Source organism: Crotalus tigris, unplaced genomic scaffold (genome assembly GCF_016545835.1).
Source record: "Crotalus tigris isolate CLP2741 ecotype Arizona unplaced genomic scaffold, ASM1654583v1 scf7180000017549.6302385, whole genome shotgun sequence".
NCBI classification, from domain to species: Eukaryota; Metazoa; Chordata; class Lepidosauria; order Squamata; family Viperidae; genus Crotalus; species Crotalus tigris.
The window spans coordinates 2,945,156-2,967,341 of record NW_024096467.1 but is presented as its reverse complement, the minus strand read 5'-3'; the positions used below and the strand labels follow the sequence as shown (position 1 = coordinate 2,967,341).

The 22,186-nt window shown below is 36.9% G+C and overlaps 1 protein-coding gene across 2 annotated transcripts in view; it reads right to left on the bottom strand.

Moving 5' to 3' along the window:
• The window catches only part of PRKCI (protein kinase C iota), a 40,591-nt gene that overhangs the window by 6,335 nt on the left and 12,070 nt on the right, over positions 1 to 22,186 (bottom strand). For both annotated transcript variants that reach the window (XM_039337881.1, XM_039337891.1), the window contains exons 3-15: positions 18,820 to 18,909; positions 17,158 to 17,208; positions 14,649 to 14,734; positions 11,157 to 11,297; positions 10,710 to 10,755; positions 8,398 to 8,456; positions 8,042 to 8,215; positions 7,100 to 7,197; positions 6,015 to 6,101; positions 4,933 to 5,068; positions 3,165 to 3,252; positions 1,285 to 1,410; positions 544 to 623 (exon numbers count right to left, since the gene is read on the bottom strand). In XM_039337881.1, the coding sequence (XP_039193815.1) occupies positions 544 to 623; positions 1,285 to 1,410; positions 3,165 to 3,252; positions 4,933 to 5,068; positions 6,015 to 6,101; positions 7,100 to 7,197; positions 8,042 to 8,215; positions 8,398 to 8,456; positions 10,710 to 10,755; positions 11,157 to 11,297; positions 14,649 to 14,734; positions 17,158 to 17,208; positions 18,820 to 18,909 (1,262 nt within the window). The remainder of the gene's footprint in view (positions 1 to 543; positions 624 to 1,284; positions 1,411 to 3,164; positions 3,253 to 4,932; positions 5,069 to 6,014; positions 6,102 to 7,099; positions 7,198 to 8,041; positions 8,216 to 8,397; positions 8,457 to 10,709; positions 10,756 to 11,156; positions 11,298 to 14,648; positions 14,735 to 17,157; positions 17,209 to 18,819; positions 18,910 to 22,186) is intronic.

The following is a 22,186-nucleotide window of genomic DNA, read 5'->3' as shown; positions in this document are numbered from 1 at the left end:
CATGCCTTAAAATTGTCAAGTTTGGGAAACACTGCCATAAGTCTACCTGTATACACCAGCCATTCCCACTTGACCTGCCTATCTCTTCTCTAAAATACTGTATTTCTCCTGCACCGAGAAATAGGTGATGTTATCAAAATGTTTATGGAGGCCTCCCTAATTGATCCCTTGCCTAGAGAAATAATTAAAAACTAAGATCAAAGAGAAATTTCTTCCTTTGGCAACAGCATGCAGAAGAAACAAGCTTTCTACTTGACACCATTAAACACAAATCACTCACGCAAGGTCAAGCATCATTGTCAGTTGGGCTCTAAGTAGCCAGAAGAACTAAAGCTAAAGTCTTACCTATGCTTGAATTGGGAGCAAATTCCACCAGTGAGTTTTGCCTGCACGTAAACCCAGACTAAAATAAAATGAAAACTCTGGGCAAATACTTTTAAGCTGCTCTAGTAACAAAATGGCTTTGATCATTCTAAAAACTTCTTTCTCAACATTGTAACTGCAAGATGTATATTTCAAATTATATATGGCACAAACTCTCACCTTGTTTAAAAAGCTTTTTAGAACACTTGCTGCCTTCACAGAAAGGGACCGTGGGATACGGATTTGCTTCTCCAGAATAACTAGAAGAAATAATTAGGGGCACTGAAAATTCATAAATTAGCAATCTCAACATATGTCTGGGGATTGCAAACCAAATGCCCTTCAAACTGAGTATAATTTCTGGTGACCTCATGGACACAACTTGTAGGGATTTTTCAGCAATAATATGAAAGAGGGTTTCCACTGCCTTCTTTCAAAGAGACAGTAGTGTAATCTTTCCTATCTATTTATTCTGCTAAACCAGGGGTAGGCAACCTTGGGTCTTTTATGACTCGTGGACTTCAACTCCCAGAATTCCTGAGCCAGCCATGCTGAGGGAAAAAAAGGAAGAGTTTCCATGCTGGCTCAGGAATTCTGGGAGTTGAAATCCACGAGTCATAAAAAGAGCCAAGGTTGCCCACCCATGTGCTAAACCAAACAATTTTTTAATGCCACACAATATCTTTTTGTTAATTATTAATTAATTTCTATGTAGCTATCTATGGAATACAGTTTTTTCCTAGCAACAAATAATTTACTTACATCGCCTATGGTGTATTAAGTATATTATGTAATTAAACATATATTTTCAGCAAACATGAATGGAAATGAAAATCAAGAGGCAAGATCTGCTACACTCTTCAGTTTTACCATATAAGTGGTTTTTCTTCATTGACAACTAGATATTTAGAGTTAACTAACCTTGGAAGAGGTAATCTTCTGTATTTTGATCAGGATTATCAGAACTTCCAACAATATCAAACGGAGATCTTCCCGCCATCATTTCAAACATCAGGACACCTAAAGCCCACCAGTCTACACTAAATCCTAAGATTTAGAGGAAGATAGTATAGCACGTTAAGAAGCATGATCCAATCAAAATATTTACTTTTAAAAAATTATGATAATGCAATAAATATAACTAAATTAAGAGCTTAGACCTGATCACAAGGAAGTTGAAGTAACATACATGCTAAGAAATTCTAAAGTTTTCTAAACTCATCCACCAATTTTTTGATTCTCTCACAAATTCTGGGCTCACATAACTTTCCCAAATAAGCCAAATTATGACTTAATCTAATGTCTGATTACAGACAATGATTAAGTGACAGTAAAACAATTGCTGGATTTCCCCAATAAAACTGAACCTGACGACTGACTTTATTTTAACCTAGCCTAGCATGCACTGTGTTAATTCATGCACTGGTTATTTCTTTATTCCTAAACTGAGTTTAGTTGAATTCAGTAAAAGACCGAATATGCTTCTCTTTGCATAATGTAATAAAGTTTTAGAGCATAAAGGCTTACAATGATGGTAGAAAGCATGTGAATTCCTTAGAATTATCCAGAAGAATCCTGTATGTGGTATAATTGACCAGAGCTTCATTTAAGTTCCATTAATAGATAGAGATTTTGGTTAAATAAATGCTATACAAAATAGTCCTGCGTCCTGACTATTGAACACAACCAGCTTTCACTTTCTTTGTGAAATGATCCACGTTTATTTAAGTTTCTGCTCACAGACATATAGGACTCTCCTATAAAATATAGTGGTACAACTGAGAATGAACTGTTGCATAAATGACCAGGAACCTTCTAGATCTGGAGGCAGCCAAGCAATCCCAAATTACAATGCTGTATATTTCTCATTTGTACACTATCCTCCTGACAATGTCCTGAGCTGTTTAGTATACCTTTCGGTTTCATTAGAATTGACAACTCCTTTTCTGAGGCCCGCAAACTTTGCTTTTGATTGAGCCACAATTCACTTCCGTAGATCTTTATCATGAAAAGTTGATTCCACTGGTGGCAAGTGGAGTGGCTCTTTTACCGGGGAGGACCTATACCAGGGATAGGCAACCTTGGCTCTTTTATGACTCGTGGACTTCAACTCCCAGAATTCCTATGCTGGCTCAGGAATTCTGGAAGTTGAAGTCCACAAGTCATAAAAGAGCCAAGGATGCCTACCCCTGACCTATACTGACTATCCTTGAAATGATTAGAAAGTCTATTAAAAGGAGCTGTTCATCCTAGTATTTCATTACTTTTTCCAAAAAAGACAATGAATGTTGGCTCCGCGTGTTCAAGCAAATGTTGTTGTTTAAGCAAATTTATTTATAAATACAACTTAATAAAACCCTGACCATCTGGATTATGGATGACGTCATAACATAAATATCTTGGAATCTAAAAAAATACAAGATCATACTAGATCATGATTTTTATAATATTTGATTGATTTTAAAAATTAAATTAGTAAGTACAAGCTACAGAAGATTCCACAATATTTAGTAGAATCAGCTGAAACCATCTTACAAGAGTACTGTAAAGAAAAGATAGGAGCCATGTACATTGCTTTGAGCTCCAGGTATAAAAGTGAGATATAAATGTAACTGATAAATAAAAGCAGGATCAAAACATATTTCTCTGAAAAGTATATTGTATTCTTTGATGGCAAGATTAAAATTCAGAGATAGTCTCTAAAGTGAATGGCATTATCATGGAAAACACAACACTTGCTTGGTTGAAGCCTTGCTTGTTTAGGATATTAACTACACGTTTTACAAAATTGTAAGAGTTACCATAATCTTCTCCACGTAAAATTTCTGGAGCAATATAATTAGGAGTGCCACAGAAAGTGCTGGTGGTGTCTCCAGGTCTTAATCCTTCCTTTTAAAATAGAAACAAGGAAAAAGTGTCTTATACAGTTCAAACACATTTTCTGCTTCAATTTCATCTTAGGAATATAAAAACCAGACTTACTTTCTAGCAAGGCCAAGACTTAGGATATAGACCAGAGGTAGGCAACCTTGGCTCTTTTATGACTTGTGGACTTCAACTCCCAGAATTCCTGAGCCAGCATGTCCACGAGTCATAAAAGAGCCAAGGTTGCCTACCCCGATACAGACATTCTGGCTGCTTTTAGTAAACAAAAATGTAAGTTATGCTAACAAATTTCCTAATGATCTGTAATTAATTTCCTCCTTGCCCAGCATGGACACTTTCATCATTTTAAATTGGAATAACCAGACTGGAATAAGCTTATATTTTTTTCAGCATAGGAGTATTTATCTGATGTTGCTTATGAATAACCTGAGAATGCAATAGTTTAATCAAGATACCTGTAGTCTGCTAATACAATAAATCATAACATGAACCAATCTTTTGGGGCAAAGAAGTGTCAATTCAAACCAAATGTATCTATCTGACATAGTAGATGTGACTAACATAACACTGGACAACAAAGATTTTGCTTCCTGAACACTTTTGAATGAATCTATGGATTTTGAATTGCTAATCATGAAAATAATCTGTAATTTAGTCTATCACATACCATTTTACAGAAATCTTTTGTTTTTACACAATGGCAATGCTCTTCAGAACCTTTTGGCTACTACGCACACATAAAACATACAGAAAAATGGAGCTGTTTTTGAAGTACATCTACTGTACAACTGGAATATCTGTGGAGATCTAAAATTGCAATATACTAAAAAGAAATGGCCATTCAAAAAGAATTTGGTTTCAAGACAGAAAAATGTGGCATGTGAACCACTTGTTGACCTAATAAATATATTTTTGCTTCTAGCACCAAACTACATTCAGCTGGTTGACAAACTTCTTATAGCATACAGGACCATGAAGTGCAATGTGTCACTGAAGATTCATTTTCTGCATTCACAATTGTACTTCTTTCTTGAAAATCTAGGTACCGCCATTGACAAATATGATGAAAAGTCATTGCTACAATAGAAAAACAGTATATCAAAGCAACTGGAATCTATCAGTATCAGCTGACTATTATTGGAAATTGCACTCAGCTACATTGGACACAAGTACAAATGAAAATCAGCAGCAAAACATGTTAGCCCTATTGAACATGCAACGTGTCAGAATTACTGTGCAATTAAATACGTTATAGTCATTAAAAGTTAATTTCATATTTCTCAAGATTCCTACTGACACTTATTCTGAAATATATTTGTGTTCAGTTTGAAGGGTGTCTATTATAATCACCAAGTTTTCAGAAAGCAAAACCTTTGAAAAAATGTGTTGTCCACTGTCGAGATTTTTACTTCATCTATACAAAAAGCATAAATTAATATAAATAAAGCATTGCATAAGTGATATAAAATACCTAAATTATGTCAACTATCGTCAACCAGTAACAACTTTAAGGGGCAAGTCCTCAGGAAAATTTTGTCATCTACCTCACTAAATGAAGATCCAGAAAACCAAGGTTTTACTGCATTTTAATGATTTTTAAGCTTTCAAAATTAGCAATTTCTGATCAAAAGGCATTTACCAAGAAATGTTCAGATTTCAACCTGTAAAGATTTTGCTTCTCACCTTGCACATGCCATAGTCAGTCAACTTGATATGTCCCTCAGAATCCAGCAATACATTGTCCAGTTTCAAGTCTCTATAAATTATTCCTCGTTCATGAAGATAGTTTAAAGCTAAACTGATTTCTGCAGAGTAAAACCTAAAATGAAATCAGTATTTAAAAATACACTTCGAAAAATCTAGATAGATCCCTGCCTCGCCTACCAAGTCATTTTTTTCCCAGAAAAATGAAAGCACTTATTATTTTCTCTCACTGTGCTTTTTTAGACCATGGCATCGCATTGCTCCTAAACAAGCTATTGGATGGGGAAGCTCCATGGAATATCTTGAATCAGAAACAGGGCAAGGTTTCTGATTCATTTGCTTTCTATCTCAAGATTGTTTAAAACCACAATAAATTTCTTGGTTTATGAAAGATCAGCTTCGTGCTTAGCTGGATTTAATCCTTACCAACAGTCTCACTTCTAAGCCTCTTCTATAGCTTACTTCTACAGCTCATCTTGCTATTTTTTTAAGGTTTTGCTTTTTATGTGCCGTTATCTGAGGAAGCTGGAAGAAGATGGGTATAATTACTAGATCCAGCCAGACGCCACCATGTTTTAGTTGAGCCCCAATAATTGCACAGAGCAGTAGCAGTGGTAATTGTTAATTCCACATTAACCGTAATTGTTACTTTTTTTGGCTTTGAGTGACAAAAAAAGTTAAATAGTTTACTATCAATGCTTTAACAGTTTTGGAAGCTCTTTGAGGCAGAACTGAATCCACTGGGCCTGCAGAATACAAATCTGTGGCTCTTGACAAATTCAAAAACATATCCTTGGAAAGGCAAGGAAAACTAATCTGGGAAAAAAATGAATATGTAACTGAGAGAGAAAGAGATTGTTCTCCTTTTCTCAGCCAAGCTGGAAAGAATAAACAGAAGAGGCAGTGCTGGAATTAGAGCCGTTCAACTCCTACAAAAAGCAGACAGACAAAGAAAACATGCTGATACACAGGGGAAAAAACAATATGCTGCACGCAAATACATTTGTTTTCTCTCTAAACTCCTAGCTGATCTGCAAAATTCACATCAAAGAAGTACACACCTGGCATGCTCTTCTGGCAATTTCCTTTGTCGCTGCATGTGAAACATGAGATCCCCTCCATTCACATATTCGATAACAAAAAATAGCCTAAATCACAAAGAGAGATTATGTAATGGATAACTCTCACATATCCAGTTATCATCATTCACCTTTTCATTTATGTATCTTAAGGGTTCATAGTTCTCACAATATGACTTCCTCACTATTCATTTATTCACTATTCACTATTCATTTATTCTTTACCAATTTGTAAGATTTTTTTTTCCATATGACTGTGCTTTCTAAATTTCCCTCTTACTTTTGTTTGATAACATTAGAAGGTAGGGAGAATACCAAAGGATTCCTAAATACCTCAGGACTAATTATTTCCTTTTATTAAGTCTTCCTTAGAGAATTTCAGTGAGAATTCATTCATCACCAGTATAGAAATAGAATAGCAGATATGAAAATTACTAACGATTAATTCATTGCAAATTAATCTACTTTTTTATTGTTTTTCACTCTGTCTTACCAGGTTTTCTCACCCTCCTATCAAGAGTTGCATCTGTTCCACATATTTTCAAAGGGTTATTTACTATTACATTATTTTGTTCACATCATCTCTCCTTAATCTGTTTTTCCATACTCAAAGCCATTTTATATAGCCAGATTACATACACCTATAGCTGAAATTTCCAAACATTATTATGTAAAACCAAACTCAAACCTATTTAGAATTCTCATCAAATTATCCTTGTATAAGACTTGTATAAGACTATAGTCAAATAATATTTTTTTCATAATTTAGATTTCCTCCTACTCTTTAAGGCTATCAAAAATCTTTTTGTGAAACATTTATTCTCATCTCTCCATCTCAAAAACCCTATGTAAGTTACTTAAATTCTATGAATGTTGCTTTATGTGATAATATTCTTAATTATATAAACGATTTCCTTGTTTATCTTTCTTCTGAAAATCACTTTTGCAAATAATGATGTAATTATTTTTAAAAGATGAAAACAATACTTTATTTAAAAAAAATACAAATAACCTCTTATAAAAAGAATAGAAAAATATATGCAAAAAAATCTTACTGCATAATTTACCTGCTTTCTGTCTGGAAACATGAGTGAAGACCAACAAGGAAAGGATGATTTGATGCTTGCTCAAAGACATGCTTTTCTGTTTGAACCCAGTCAATATCCTATTAACAAAAATACAGATAATACTTGTCTTTCAAATATTTTCTGGGAAATGCCAATCAACCTGCTAGCTAAAGCTGACTATCAAACAAGCAGTGATATCTATTTTTAAAATAGCAAGGTAGTAAATCAGGTACTTTACGTCCACAATCATGAATTCCTGGGGTACCACTGAGGACTCTAAGTTTACAACATTACAAATCAGTGCAAATTCATGATAATCTTACATTTCTCACAGTCCTTACATTGGGTTTATTCCACTGCATTCCATCATTGTATGCAATCAGATCTCTTGAAACTCCGCAATGATTTAAGATTTGCAAATAAGTTTATGCATTATTGGGTAAATTTAGGCTGAATAGGTAAAAAAAATACAAAAAAACTACACTTAAAATGTTCCAAGATTTCTGGCTTTAAGTGCTCTTCCTGTAAAAATTCAGCTGTGTTTACAACATTTCCAGCATTTTTGTTAATGGAAAAAGTAGTTATGCGTAATAGGAGTTCAGAAGTGAAGCTCTAAAAGAAACAAAAGCTGATCATAAATCTCAAGAAATTATTAACCGTCTAATCTACTGGCACTTTTATTAAACAACTGACAGGCTTATCCAAAATAAGTGTTGTGGGTTGAACAGCCATTGGATAAACAATCCCCTACTCCAAGGAGTATACCAGCTCCCTGAAATGGCATAAGGCACTACAAAACAGTCCATTCAAAAAAGGGAGGATACTCCACTGGAGTAGATTGGACCTCAGTCATAGAACAATTTCAGCAGGTAAGGCAGAAAACAAAACCACCAAAGAGATAAGGCAGTATGTAAAAATTAAAACGGTGTAAGTATTGCTCACCTCATCATCATTAACCAATTCTTTTTTCACAACTTTCATGGCATAAATGCGCTCTGTCTTCTTTAATCGAACTAAAAGTACTTTTGCGTAACTTCCTCTCCCTATAACACGAAGTAGATCAAAATCTTGGAGACCTAGACTGGAAGATACTTTGCCACTTTCTCTACTCTTTGCCTGTAAAGTAGAGAGAGTCCTTTAATTGGTGAGGATGCAAAGCTAGATCATTCTTACAGCCAACAGCTCCACTACCAGTTTGTGATAAAGTAACCTCAGGAAGTGGCACTGCCAATTAAAGGCATTTTCACTTTTGGCCTTAGAAAGGCATCAACAATTTTAGTAGAAAAGAATGAGCATACCTCCTTTTCTTCACCAACATGGTCTAAGCTTTCGTGACTTGAAGGATGATATGGAATCACTAAAAGGAAAAAAAAACTCATATTTCCAGATAAATATAAATATTTAAAAAAATTTAAAAAAATATTTAAAAGGTTTGTGTCAAACTGGATAATTGGACTGGATTAATGCAGTTAGCTCTACATGGGGCTGCCCTTAAAGAGTATTCAGAAGATTCAACTACTGGAAAATGTAATGGTGGAGGGACTTATACGTACTAGTCACTCAGCACCTGTGACACCTATACCTTGCAAGCTGCAATAGCTGCAGGTATTGGTAGTCCTTGATTTATGACCACAGTCAGGACAATAATCCCTATTGTTGAACAAAGCGATAATAAAAAAAATGTCATATGACTGACCACAATTGCTTTATTCTAAGACTACAATTCTGGCACTATCCACTGTGGTTGTTAAACAATCACACAGGTCATTAAGAGGAGTTGTAAGTAAAAGCACAAAGTGCTATAGAGGCAAGAGGAGACATCCAGAAAGGATTTTCAGCCTCCTGAGTGAAGAGATACTCATATAGGCCTATACTAGGCCTCTCCCCACCAACTTGAGGTATTCCACAATTGTTTCCTTGCCACGCTGACTATCCGCTTTCTGCTTGGATTCATTGCTCATTTTTATTGCTAGGGGCTGACTGCAAGAGCTGCTTGTTGAAGGAGTTCAGCTCCTTCGGCTGGGTGCAGGAACATTGCCAAAATCTTCAGTACTTTGGCTCTATTTCTGCACTCCACCAAGGGAGTTCAGTTCCCCTCAGGAGGCAGCTCTTTCAGCCAGCTCGCAGAGATAAGAGGGAGTCCTCTTGGCAATTGGCAACAGCTTGCAACTTTCCATATCAATTTTCTCATTACTTTCTGGGTAGTCCAGCAGAGAAGCCGGCAAATGGAGATCAAATGATCACGAGGCATTTGCCAACTGGTCATAAGAGCAAACAGGTTGCCAAGCACTGAGACCACAATCATGTGACTGCAGGAGTGATGGTACAATTTTTTGCAATGGCTGGAAGTGTTTTATGGGTGCAACTTTCCCAAGACTTCCATAAGAATAGCAATAGCAGTTAGACATATTCTCCATAGTACTTTACAACGCTCTCTGACCAGTTTACTAATGTCAGCATATTGGCCCCCAGCAATCTGGATCCTCATTTTACCAACCTCAGAAGGCTGGAAGGCTGAGTTTACCTTGACCAGTCACGATCAAACTCCTGGCTTTGGGCAGAGTTAGTCTGCAATACTGCAATCTAACCGTTGCATCATCATTTTGGACAATTCTTGTATGAAGTTGAAGACTACCTGTATGTTTCTGGTTCCAATTAAAGATATTGGTGGTTATCTTTAATTCCTTAATAGCTTGGAGTTGGGTTATTTATCAGATCATCTTTCTCCAATACTACCCAATCTTTTAGATTCAGGAGGAGAGGCATGTTCGGGATCCTGTCATCTCACGAAGAGGAAGAGTTGTGGTGCCTGCCCTTTGCAACATCCCTCTCCTCTGAGATCAGCCTTACCCCAACCTGCTAGCCTTTTGCAAAACATTAAAAGGTTGGCTTTGCTCTCAAGCCTAGAGACCAGAAAGTGTGGGTGAACATGCTTTTTGGTTATATTGATGGAGAAACATTATGACAGATCTTGGCTGTTATTTTATACTGTGCTATGATATTTATGTTTTTATTCTGTTTTTATTTTGTTTTAATTGTTAGCCCCCCCAGAATCATGTATATCGAGTGGGCAGCCTTATAAGTGTATTATATAAATAAATCAATAATTTTATTTGGTTTTCTGTGACTGTGAGGACACCTTTTACAATTAAAAGAGAGCTGTAAAGCAGCGGTTCTCAACCTATGGGTCGCGACCCCATTTGGGGTCAAACAACCATTTTACGGGGGCCGCCAAACAATGCGATCCGCCATTTTTCCCCCTCAGGGGGCGGCGCCGCGCATGCGCAGCACGTCCATGTGACCGGGGGTCGCCGTATAAAAAGGTTGAGAACCGCTGCTGTAAAGCATGTTGAACCAAATCAGAAAATAGAAGAATGGCTGGCAAGAACCTCTTGCTATTTTTTCTAAAGTTATTATTTTATTAGATTTATATTCCAAATTATATTTTAAACTCCCTTTCAGGTACCTGTATATAAACATACACAAATATCAGCAATAAAGCAAAAAAAATAGCTTCTCAGATAAAATAATTAAATGTTAGTAAATATAGAAATACTTGTGCAGATTTTTGACTTCATTTTTTTATGAGAAGAGTGAGCAACGTTCTTACCTGGTTCAATGTTATCAGAATGCACTGAAGAATGATCCATAGGCTCCTACAAAATATATATAAATAAAAGGAAAAGTGTAAAATCATAATTTTTGAATCACTTACCATTTCTGGAAAGAGGTTCTATGTTTATTTTGGGATAAATTTCACTTATTTTCCAAGCAAACTTGAAATCATACAGGAAATTAAGCTGGTGCATGGTGCTTTCATTAGAAATGGTTTAGTTAAAATAAAATAACCCTATACTGACTTCATTCAAATATTTCAATGTGCATAAAAATGTTTTAATAGAGTCGGAGAAATCAGCAAATGGGGTTTTTGTAGGCAGGCAAAAAAAAATCAGGTTTCCAGCCTTGATTCTTACTGAAGTGTACTATTATTTGTAATTATATTGTACATGAAAACACACATACATTTGAGAAAAGTACAACTATCAATTTTACTCACCGGTGGTAAAGCATGACGGCCACATTCTATGCTGACAAGTTTATGACATTTTTTATGAACTAAAAGTTTACAGTTGATGCATTTATATCCCTGGCGTCCTAGTCCCCATATTCGGTCAGTACAGATGGCACAATGAGCTCTCTAGGGAAAAAAAGTACATAAATGGCATCTGGATATCAGCTCTCAATCTTGAATTGCATTTAACTCCTATTCTCTGCTTTACTTGTAAAATATTACATAGGAAGCATGACGATAGTCTACTGCATTGATGGCGAACCTTTTAGAGACCAAGTGCCCAAAAACTGGCCCTGCCCCCGCTCTGTCCCCCCATGCCTGCCCGCAGGGCCACTCACCGTCTCCAGGGCCCGCCACAGATCACCCAGGCAGCCCAGCAGTGCTATGGCAGTCACGCCCTCTGCCCACACCCTGCAGCACTAGCTGTGCACAATGGGGTGTGAGGGCAGAGTCTTGTCTACGCTGCCTGGCTGCCATGTCTTTGGCTGCGCTGCTCCATATGGGCCACGCTCAGGGCGACTCTCCTTCAGGGGGGCTGCTGGAGAGGAGGGAGTTGTGGGAGGAGGCGAGGCTGAGGCAACGGCACATGTGCCCACAGAGAGGGCTCCAAGTGCTGCCTCTGGCACCTGTGCCATAGGTTCGCCACCACTGGTCTACCATATAACTCCTGATATCTGTTCTTCACTAAGTATTGTTTTCTTCTACTTAATTTTCTACTTTTTTTCCCCAGATTATAGCACCCCCTTTATTCTGTAGCTATGCTAAGCATCCTACATTCTACAAGTGCTTATTTTCTCTTATTTTTGAACATTTGTCAAAATAGCAATAGGTTCCCCCATTATATGTAAGTTTGACTATAGTGTAAGGCCCACCATTTAGTACCATATATTCATACAGCATTCTAACGTATAGTTGGGGTTAACAGTAGGGTTTTAAAATATTAATCACTTCAAAAAGAATAAAGGGAGATAAAGTGAATGAACGAGCAAATAGAAAAAAAGAAAAAACAAATAGCCAATGCGTAAATCTAGCATCCCTAAGTGGACAAAAAAAAATTAGCAAGAGACTATTTAGTGCTCAGTATATTGTCTGTGGAGATTCTCAATCATCCAGGTCATAGTTCTCCCAAAGGCAACTGGATCTTGTTTTTTCCTTGAAAATGTTTCACTTCTCATCCAAGAACCTTCTTCAGTTCAGTTCAGTTGCCTTTTGAAAATTACCTTTGGGATGCTCAGTATATTGTTGGTGAAAAATTAGTCATAAAAAAGTATATTAAATTATTTTAACAATATGAGAAAGGACAGTTTGTTGACTGAGCCACAAAGGTTGGGAACCTCTGAACTAGAGGATGGAATATTCTCAGAATAGGATGATAGGCTAGAAAAATTCTTTTGTTTGAACCAAAATGCTTCTTCTTAAGATAAAGTTTTGGATTACTGCAATGCTCTCTATATAAGCCTGCCTAGAACTTCAACTGATCCAAAATGCAGCAGGGCATACAGTAATGGGGATCTTAGGTTTGCCCATATGCTACCTCTGTTGTGCAAAATGCACTGGCTTCCAGTTTCTTTCCTGGTACAATTCAAGATTCTGGTCATCACCTTTAAGCCCTAGAAGGTACACAGCCAGGCTATCGGCCAGACCGTCTTTCTCTAAGGCAGGGATGTCAAACTCAATTTCATTGAGGGCCACATCAGCATTGTGGTTGCCCTTGGGCGGGGGGACTGGGTAGGTATGGCCAGGATGGGCGTGACCTGCTGGGTGGGTATGACCTACTGGGTAGGCGTGGCCAGCTCTACATCACTTGCATCGGTGGTGCCTGGGCAGGACTGGGGCAGATCTAAGGTCTCCGGTGGAGGAGGGTGGGACTGGGGCGAACACCCGGACATGGTCCCTCCCACCCTCCCTGTTCCTTCCTTCCTCCCTCCCACCTTCGGTTCCTTCCTTCCTTCCTCTCAACCTCCATTCCTTCCTCCCTGTTCTTTCCTCCCTCCCTCCCATCCTTCCTCCCACCCTCCCTTTCTCCCTCCCTTTCTTCCTTCCTCCGTTCCTCCCTTCCTCCCATCCTTCATTCCTTCCTTCCTACCTCTGTTCCTTCCTTTGCCTTTTCATCTCTTTCCTTCCCCCACGCTCAGGAAGAGGTGATGGGAGGGGGAGAGATTGCCAGCACTAACATGCTGCTGCCGGCCATTCCTATACCATGTGGGCGGGTGGGAACGGTCCCATTGAAAGGGATGCCTCCTGGCTGCAAGATTGGAGGGGCTGGTGGGAGGGGGATAGCATAGCTGAGAGGGGAGTTGGGGGGGATCGGCGCTGGCTGGGATTGGCGCTGGCTGGGAGGTTCTGCTGGAGCTAGACCTGGCTTTTTCCCCAATAAGGATAGAATTGGATAATTGCACATTAGAAGTTTGACTTGGCCCAGGTATTTTTGTTTTTAATGTTTAAATCTGTTTAGTGTTATAGTTTTAATATGCTTTTATATGTTGGTTTAAGTTTTGAGTGGGAGCCACCCAGAACTGGTTAAAAGATGGGCAGCTAGATAAATATTTTAAATAAATAAATACATCTCCTAGTAACCAAAGTTTGCCATAATGTTCCAAAGCAGGAAGTTGTGGTTCTCAGCTTATGATGTTCAATTGACTATTATGTTTTTTTATTCAATTGATAACCATGCCATGGAAAAATTTGGCAAAAAATACTATTAAAAGCTTCCTGATTTGATTGCTCATGCAGCAAAGGCAGGAGCAAACAGCATGAACAATGAAGCAATCCACATATAATCACACTACATGAAGCAGTTTGATGCTTCCAAAGCATTGTATGTTTTTAGTTGCCACAATCCTTCATGACAGACCTGGGCATTTTACGCCCCTGGGCCACATCTGGCCCTCTGGTTGTCCATATCCAGCCTGCTTGAAATCAACCAGAAATTAGAAATCAAATGCAAGTAAGATATGGCATGTATTCTTACCAGTAGCAGCTAATCAAAGCCACATAATTTTCTGCCTTTTATTAAGTGATAATATGGAGCAGAATTAAGCTCAGTCTGTTGATTCGGTCCTCCAGTTCCAGTTTCTCATGTGGTCTCTTGAGAAAATTAATTTCCCACCCCTTTTGTGGTTTATAGCTGCTAAGGACAACTATAGGCTACACAATAATTACCAGTGTATGTGTACAGGCCAGTAGAAGATTAGATAGTTTAATTCTGCAGAAATACTTGCAAGGTATTTCTTCTCTTTTAAGGACATAGGGTAATTTGGAAGTAATGCCGTTGGTTGAAAATCAAAAGGTTATCAAAAATAAAGTCATTGATAAAGTTATACTATAGTGAATGTAAATAAATTCTGGGTTAAAAGCTTTTTAAAGCCTATTTTCTTAGCATCAGTACGTAAATAAAAAGAAATAGTTATTTGACACCACAAAAGATCAAAGTCCAATTGTGAAAAGTGAAAGCAGCAATAATTTATTAACACTCACTCTGTTAAAACGCTTGGCTTGAAACGTATGACCATTTGCACAATAGAGCTTTCTCCATCTTCGTGCACCCCTACGATAAATAGATTCTAAAGAAAAATAAATCAATTAAATTAAACTAGTAATTATAACCAACAGACAAAGCTGTACATTTCATCACCATCTTGTAATTAAGCTGAGCCCTTGTTCAAGAACTGCACAAATCAAGCTTTGATATATAGATTTCCCAAAGACTGAACAAGTCAGGTAAATAAGAACAATTTACATATACTAAGAAACAAGAGAATAGATATACTGAAAACAGTGTCTTCATTAATGTGGGCTTTTCATGTTTTTCATATTTAAAAATAAATAAAACTAGCTTAAATGGCTCATATAATATATTAGGAGATTTTTTTTCTCTTTTTACAACCCCATAATCTCATAATTCGGGCTGAAGTTAGGACAACTGAATGAAGCTGAGCTTTTCCTGGCTGGATACCCTTCCTGACGCCTACATGGAGTTTGCAGCAGATTCTTTCTCTTTGAACCCTGTTATAAACTTCTGTCGCTGCCTAAGATTGAATTCTCAACCTTCCAAGTGGGAGACGAGAGTTTTCACCTCTAAGCCACCCCTGAGATAATATTTTAGGAGATTATCTTGATAGAAAAACAGGTAGGCTTTGGATCAGGTCCACCCACTCTATACATCAGTTAATACTTTAATCATCTGATTCAAAAACAATACCCTAAAACAGGTTTGAACACTATCTTCTGTAATTTTAAGCAGGATTTCCACCTAATGTCTAGAAAAATCTTTACTGCAGAAACCCAAAGTCACAATACCAATCTCATGGGAAAGTGTAACTTAATATGGTATCTTTCAGAAACATTTCAACTGGAAACTAAGTTAAATAAGGATAAATCCTTGCCCCATTATTATTGTATTTTACACTAAGAGTGGGGTGTTTACCCAAAGAGAAACATCTCCCCAAATTAGCTAATCTCCAAACCCCATAACAACACTGGCATATAAAGAAGATGCAGTAGTTGCACGACAGACCTCAGCAAGTCTAAAAGAAGAGTCACCAACCTTGTCAACTTTAAAACATATGGATTTCAACTCCTAGACTTCCCCAGACAGCCATGCTGGCTCAGGAATTCTGGGAGTTGAAGTCCACGAGTCATAAAAGAGCCAAGGTTGCCTACCCCTGGCCTAGTGGGAGGTTTTTGCTGGAAACTGGCAAAAACACCACCAATTGTGATTACAAAGCCAAAGGGCATTGCAAATGGTCATAAAGGTGAGCTGTTGCCAAGCACCCAAGATGTGATCATGTGGCCAATGGGGGAAGGTGTTCTGGAGAGGTGACATCGTAATCTTGAACAGTCAGTAAGCAACTGGTTATAAGTCAAGGACTACATGTATTCAGGTTTCATATTCCAATTTATGGGAAAGTGAAATGCCCATTTCTACTTGTGCTTCAATAAATGTCCGAAGGATGTTTGGATGCCGAAAAATGGCTATTCCCATCTTCTTTCTAGTCAACAGAAATAAATACCTTCCACAAGCTCTAGAATTCTCAAGTAAATAGAAGTTTCACATGGTATCAATTGGAAAGCCAGAAAGATGTTTTTGAACCAGCTATGTATCTAACAACATATGGGCCTACTACATTAAACGTTTGACCATTAGGAATTTTTAAAGGTAGATTCAGAAAAACCATCTCTGCAAAAAAACAACAACCCTGCTCTTTCTGAAATAAGTGCATTTAAAAGCCCTGAAATTTCTCAATTGTAAATAGGCCAGAGCTATTTTATAAATACAGCTGTTGCTTTTTATAGGAAAAACAACTCTTTTCTCTCTCAATTTATCACTCAGAATTGTACTAAAGCCTGAAAACAGATGCCATTAAAAAATCCAATGTTTCTGTTGGGTTGGAGGAAAATATTATTTATATTTTAGGTTTTCTATGGCAAACCTGGTATTCTTAACATATGACCATAATTCAGACTGGAATTTCGGTCGTAAATTATTGTGATTATAAATTAAAACACCCATGTGTCTGACTGTTTTTACAATGCTAATTAAGTGAATCAGACAGCCATTAAATCCAAATCATGCAGTTTTAAGTCCGAATCCCATATCTGTTAAGCAAATGACTCGTTCGTTAAGCAAATCCATCCTCACAAATGGGCATTTTTTCTGCCAGAAACCTACAAAACGTATAGCAAATCATATAAATGCAAGCTGGTTGCCAAGCACCAAAATGCAGTCATATGACCACAGATTTGTGCATGGCGTGACGTTTTACAATGGCCACTGTAAATTCAAACAATCATTAAAACAACCGGTCATAAGTCGAGGATTACCTATTTTTTGTTTGATATACTTTTAGGAACCTTTTATTTCCATTTAAAATAAGTAGTTTCAATTTATAAGAATAATGCTGCCATGAACCCATTTACAAAGGTTACATCATAGCATCAATTTAAATTGTATAGTTGTGTTACTTATTAACTTTAATATACTTACTATCTTCCCCTGGACAGGGCATTCCCGGCCTTTCCGGTACACAAGGAAACACTAGAGAAGAAAGTAGTAATATTAGATTAGTGATTAATTTAAAGATGTGAGAAGCAACAATAATAGCAATAGCACTTAGACTTATATACCGCTTCATAGTGTTTTACAGCCTTCTCTAAGCAGTTAATAGAGTCAGCATATTGCCTCCAACAATCTGAGTCCTCATTTTATCGACCTCGGAAGGATGGAAGGCTAAGTCAACCTTCAGCCTGTCAAAATAAAACTCAGCCTGCAATACTGCATTCTAAAAGAGCCGAGGTGGCGCAGCAGTTAGAGTGCAGTACTGCAGGCCACTTTAGCTGACTGTGTTCAGCAGGTCAGCGGTTCAAATCTCACCGGCTCAAGGTTGACTCAGCCTTCCATCCTTCCGGGGTAGGTAAAATGAGGACCCAGATTGTTGGGGGCAATGTAAATATATATATACATTGCTTACTGGTGTACACCGCTTAGAGAGTGCTTGCACTTAAAGCGGTATATAAGTCTCATAAATAAATAAATAAATAATCACTACACCACCACAGCTCAGGGTTTGATGCATCATTAAAGAGAATCAAACTTGCATGATTTTTGAGATAATTTATGTTAACTGTGTTTTACTCTAAATCAGTTTTTCCCCTACAGGAAACTGAAAAAAAAAATCATCTGAAAAACTAATTTAAAACTTTACAGTATCTAGAATTACATCCTTCTAGACTAGATAGTATCAAACTGTGTTTACTGGAACCCCAAGATTTTGTGAGAATCATCCAAGGGTTCAACACTGCTGTTCACACTGTGTGAAATGTATTATCGCCATGCTAATTGTAAAATTTTGCTTAATAAAATGTATTATATGAAATGATTTATCAGTGGATTGTACACTGATTTTTCACATTGAAAAGAGTTCCTCAGGTATCTCAAGTTTGAAGACCATTGCTCTAGAGCAGGGGTTCTCAACCTTGGCAACTTTAAGACTTATGGATTTCAATTCCCAGAATTCCTCAGCCAGCTTTGCTGGCTGAGGAATTCTGGGAGTTGAAGTCCACAAGTCTTAAAGTTGCCAAGGTTGAGAACCCCTGCTCTAGACCAGGAGTGGACAATTAATTTTCCCAAGGAGTCGCATGAGAAATTGGGATGGTTGTGAAGGGCTGAACTAATAAGGCTATGAAAATGCGTAGGCATTCACGCACATAATACATATTAATACACATTCACATAAAAATTTGCTTTCAAAATAAAAGCAATCTATGTGGCTGGACAGGGACAACCAAAGGGCCAGATGTGGCCTGGGGGGGGGGGCGTAAAATGCCTAGATTTGCTCTAGACCATAATATATACACTGCATGTCAAGTAGCAATCTCCAGTATTCTTTTTTTAATAATATATTTGAGTCATTATATGGGTCATAGTTAATCCAATAAAATCAATAATTATAGTAGCATTAAGAAATTGTACATATTCTGTCTACTACCACCCTATTAAAAAGATAAATAAAATCTAGAATTACTGCTAAAGAGAAAAGGGTTTCAAGCATCTCTACATTTTGAACCACTTTCTATTCTGGAAAGAATTATCTATCATTTCTACAATATTCAACACCACCTTTCTAATCTTTGGATTACACCATGTTACCATGTATTAGAAGTTCTGAATCCTTATTTAATTCATATAGACGAAAAGCCTCTTCCAGTTCCAGCTGGGAAGAAACAGTACATGGATCCCCTAAAAAAAAAAAGTTAATTCATGTTTAGTTATTTTTATTTAACCACATGTATACCCTGCTGCAATCTCGACTCTGAGAAGCTTTCGTGATACAACTAAATTTAAATCAAGGTGTTTTTAAATTATCTTTTTTTCCAGAAGCAATCAAATCAATCTTTATTATAGTCACAGACAAGTATAATTTCCATCTATATACTTTCTTTAAAGTTCTCAGTCTTGCAATTTCATAGGGTAATTGCACAACTTAAACAAGGAAATTTATGAAGTATTTATTTTAGAAATATTGTCCTTCAATGGTAAATCTGTTATTGCAATACACACCCTTATTTCTGAATAAAATAAATGTGCACCAACCTGTTGCTCCAATTATATTTGTTTTATAAATTGATTAATGTGTCACACTGGATATTTTCTATGAGCTTCTCATGACAGCACTTTTTTTTATTTAGGAAGTTTTTAGGAATTCTCAGAGCTACACTAGTGTTTCTGTTTTATCAATTTCACAAATTATGAAATTATGAATGAAAAATCCATCAAAAAGATCACAAGATTCATTCTTCAACAATCAGCGATCTCTCTTGCCAGCAAGCCTTCTTCTCAGGAATATTTACCACATGATAAATACTGGTGGTAAACTTTTAATTGTTTTTCTCCACAGTCCCTGTCCATTTTTGAACTTAATCTTTCTCTGGCAGCTTTCCCTTTTATGCCTCATTCGGACCTGTTTGGACTTTAGAAAGTTAGCCTTCCAAAATATGGACATAATCCTAAGTCTCCTCCCCTAATTCGTTCCTGGCTTGGGAAGAAATCATAAAACATAACATTTTCAGAACATTTAGAAATGTTTTTTATTAATGTATCATTTTAACTTTGCAAATTAAACTGACTTTTTGAATTTTCAGTATTTTTTACAGTCCTTATTCCTTAATTTTTAAGAATTGTTTGTCATATTTCTGTGAAACAGTATTTGAATCACCTATTTCTTCTTCATAATAATTACTTTCTTGCTCCTTTTCTCCTCTCCATTTTGTAACAATGATGTCTTACATCTTGTTCTCTGGAGTGTTGGTGCTACCAGCTGTTGTCTTCTTTTAACAATCGCTCATTCAGTGACTGATTGAAGTTACAGCAGCGGTGAACAAGTAGAACTTAGGGTCCTCAAAGTTCTGCCTATCTCAGCATTTCAGCAGTCACATGATATGATCCAGGCACCCAGATCAGTTACGACATTCCAGAATGCACATTATTGCCATTGGCAACCTTCGCTAGCCAGCAGGAGGCCCTTAATGGCAACCCTGGCTATTGCACTTAACTCTACAGGACTCACTAAACAACAGCAACCAAAAGCACCAGGAATGCCATCGCTAAGCAGTGCAATTACACAATGTTATGGTTTGCAACCATTGCTTAATACAGTGGTTCTCAACCTGTGGTCCGCGGACACCTGAGGACCGCGATGTCATCACAGGGGGTCCATGAAGGCATGAAGAAATGCTATGATTTAAATTTTGAGTTAAGTCTTGGGGGTCAGTGATCATGGTCTGTGGCCACAAAAAGTATTTAAAAGAGGTCATTAGTGAAAAAAAGGTTAGGCTTAGTGATTAAAATGCCACGGATCTAAAGCATGTCCACTCTGTCAGATTTCATGGGCATAACGTAAACAAATGAAATATTTTGTGGATGTTAAACATTTTGTTTTCTTTGGGTGTTAGTGGGTATTTTTTTGTTTGAAGAGGGTAGGCCTATACCTTGAGTTCCTTCCTTCCAACATATCCAAATGGCTCCTGCTTTTAAACAATCATTTGGATATTCATTTGAAAGATATTTACCATTCAAAATTCAAGGATAACATTTCCTTCTTTGCAGCTCTTAAAAAAGAATTAAACAAGGCCAGCTAATGCACTGAAGCACATAATGTAATTAATTGCAGATATTTTTTAAAAAAGAACTTTTATTAGGACTTGTTTGGAGAACAAACCTGTTCTTCTTCAAACAGAACTGCAGAGCAATTTTAAAAAAACACAGTGCTAATCCAAGAGGCATGTTCTCAAATATGCCTGAGGGAATTTAATGCCTATAATCCTCCTGGAATTAATGTTTATTTTCTTTAACAATATTTCTATGCATGTCAAAGTTTTAAACTTTCCTGTTCTATCTAACCTTGCTACAAAGTCCTTCCTGCTATCATCATGTAAATAGCTGGAAAAAGATTGGAATACTGAAATAGCTAAAACTGGATTTCTAGTTCTAGTGTGAATATAAGGAATCATGATCAATATACAAAACAAAAAAAATGTGGATCTAGAATTAGATTGCTGGAAGTGGCCAGCAGGCTACTGATTCCTATCTATATCTCCATGTAACTTTTTAACAATTAAATGTAGTACAGGCAGTCCTCGACTTACAACCACAACTGGGCCCAAAATTTCCACTGCTAAGCAAGATAGTTGTTAAGTGAATGTTGCCCCATTTTACGACCTTTCTTGGCACAATTGTTAAGTGAATCGCTGTTTTTGTTACGTTAGTAACATGATTGTTAAAAGAATCTGGCTTCCCCATTGACTTTGCTTGTCAGAAGGTCGCAAAAGTGGATCACATGAACCCGGGACACTGTTAACAATCGTAAATATGAGCCAGTTGCCAAACATCTGAATTTTGATCACATGACCATGGGGATGCTGCAACAGTCATAAGTGTGAAAAATGGTCATGTCACTTTTTTCAATGCCATTGTAACTTCAAATGGTCACTAAACAAATGGTTGTAAGTCAAGGACTATCTGTATATTAATAACTTTTAAAATTCCCTATCCAGTTTTCTGAATTAAGATTAAATATGAGGAAGTTTACACTGCAGGTCACGTGGAATGAAATACAATGAAGAACTTGTCTTGCCACTTTCCAGTTCAATACTTTTATTTGCATCTATTTCCACAGTTAATTTCTTATATTTTCAACTTAACTGTACCAGCTGCGTGAGCTTGGTAAACTTGTTGAACTATCTTTTCTCTATGAATCCACTGGAAATGCAGTAAGACACAGTCAAAAGCGTTTGAGAGGAACAAGAAAAATATAAATTTCCACATGTCCTAAAACAATTCCTGTTTTCTTTTTCAATCTATTTCCCACATAATTTGAAAGTAAGCTGAAGCAGAATAAGCACATTAACAATCTATGAGACAGAGAAGCCTAAATTCTAATATTCTTTCTTCATTTTTCATTTCAAGATTCAAATATAAAAAAGTTTTCCATACAATCGTCATGAAACCTAAAGCAATG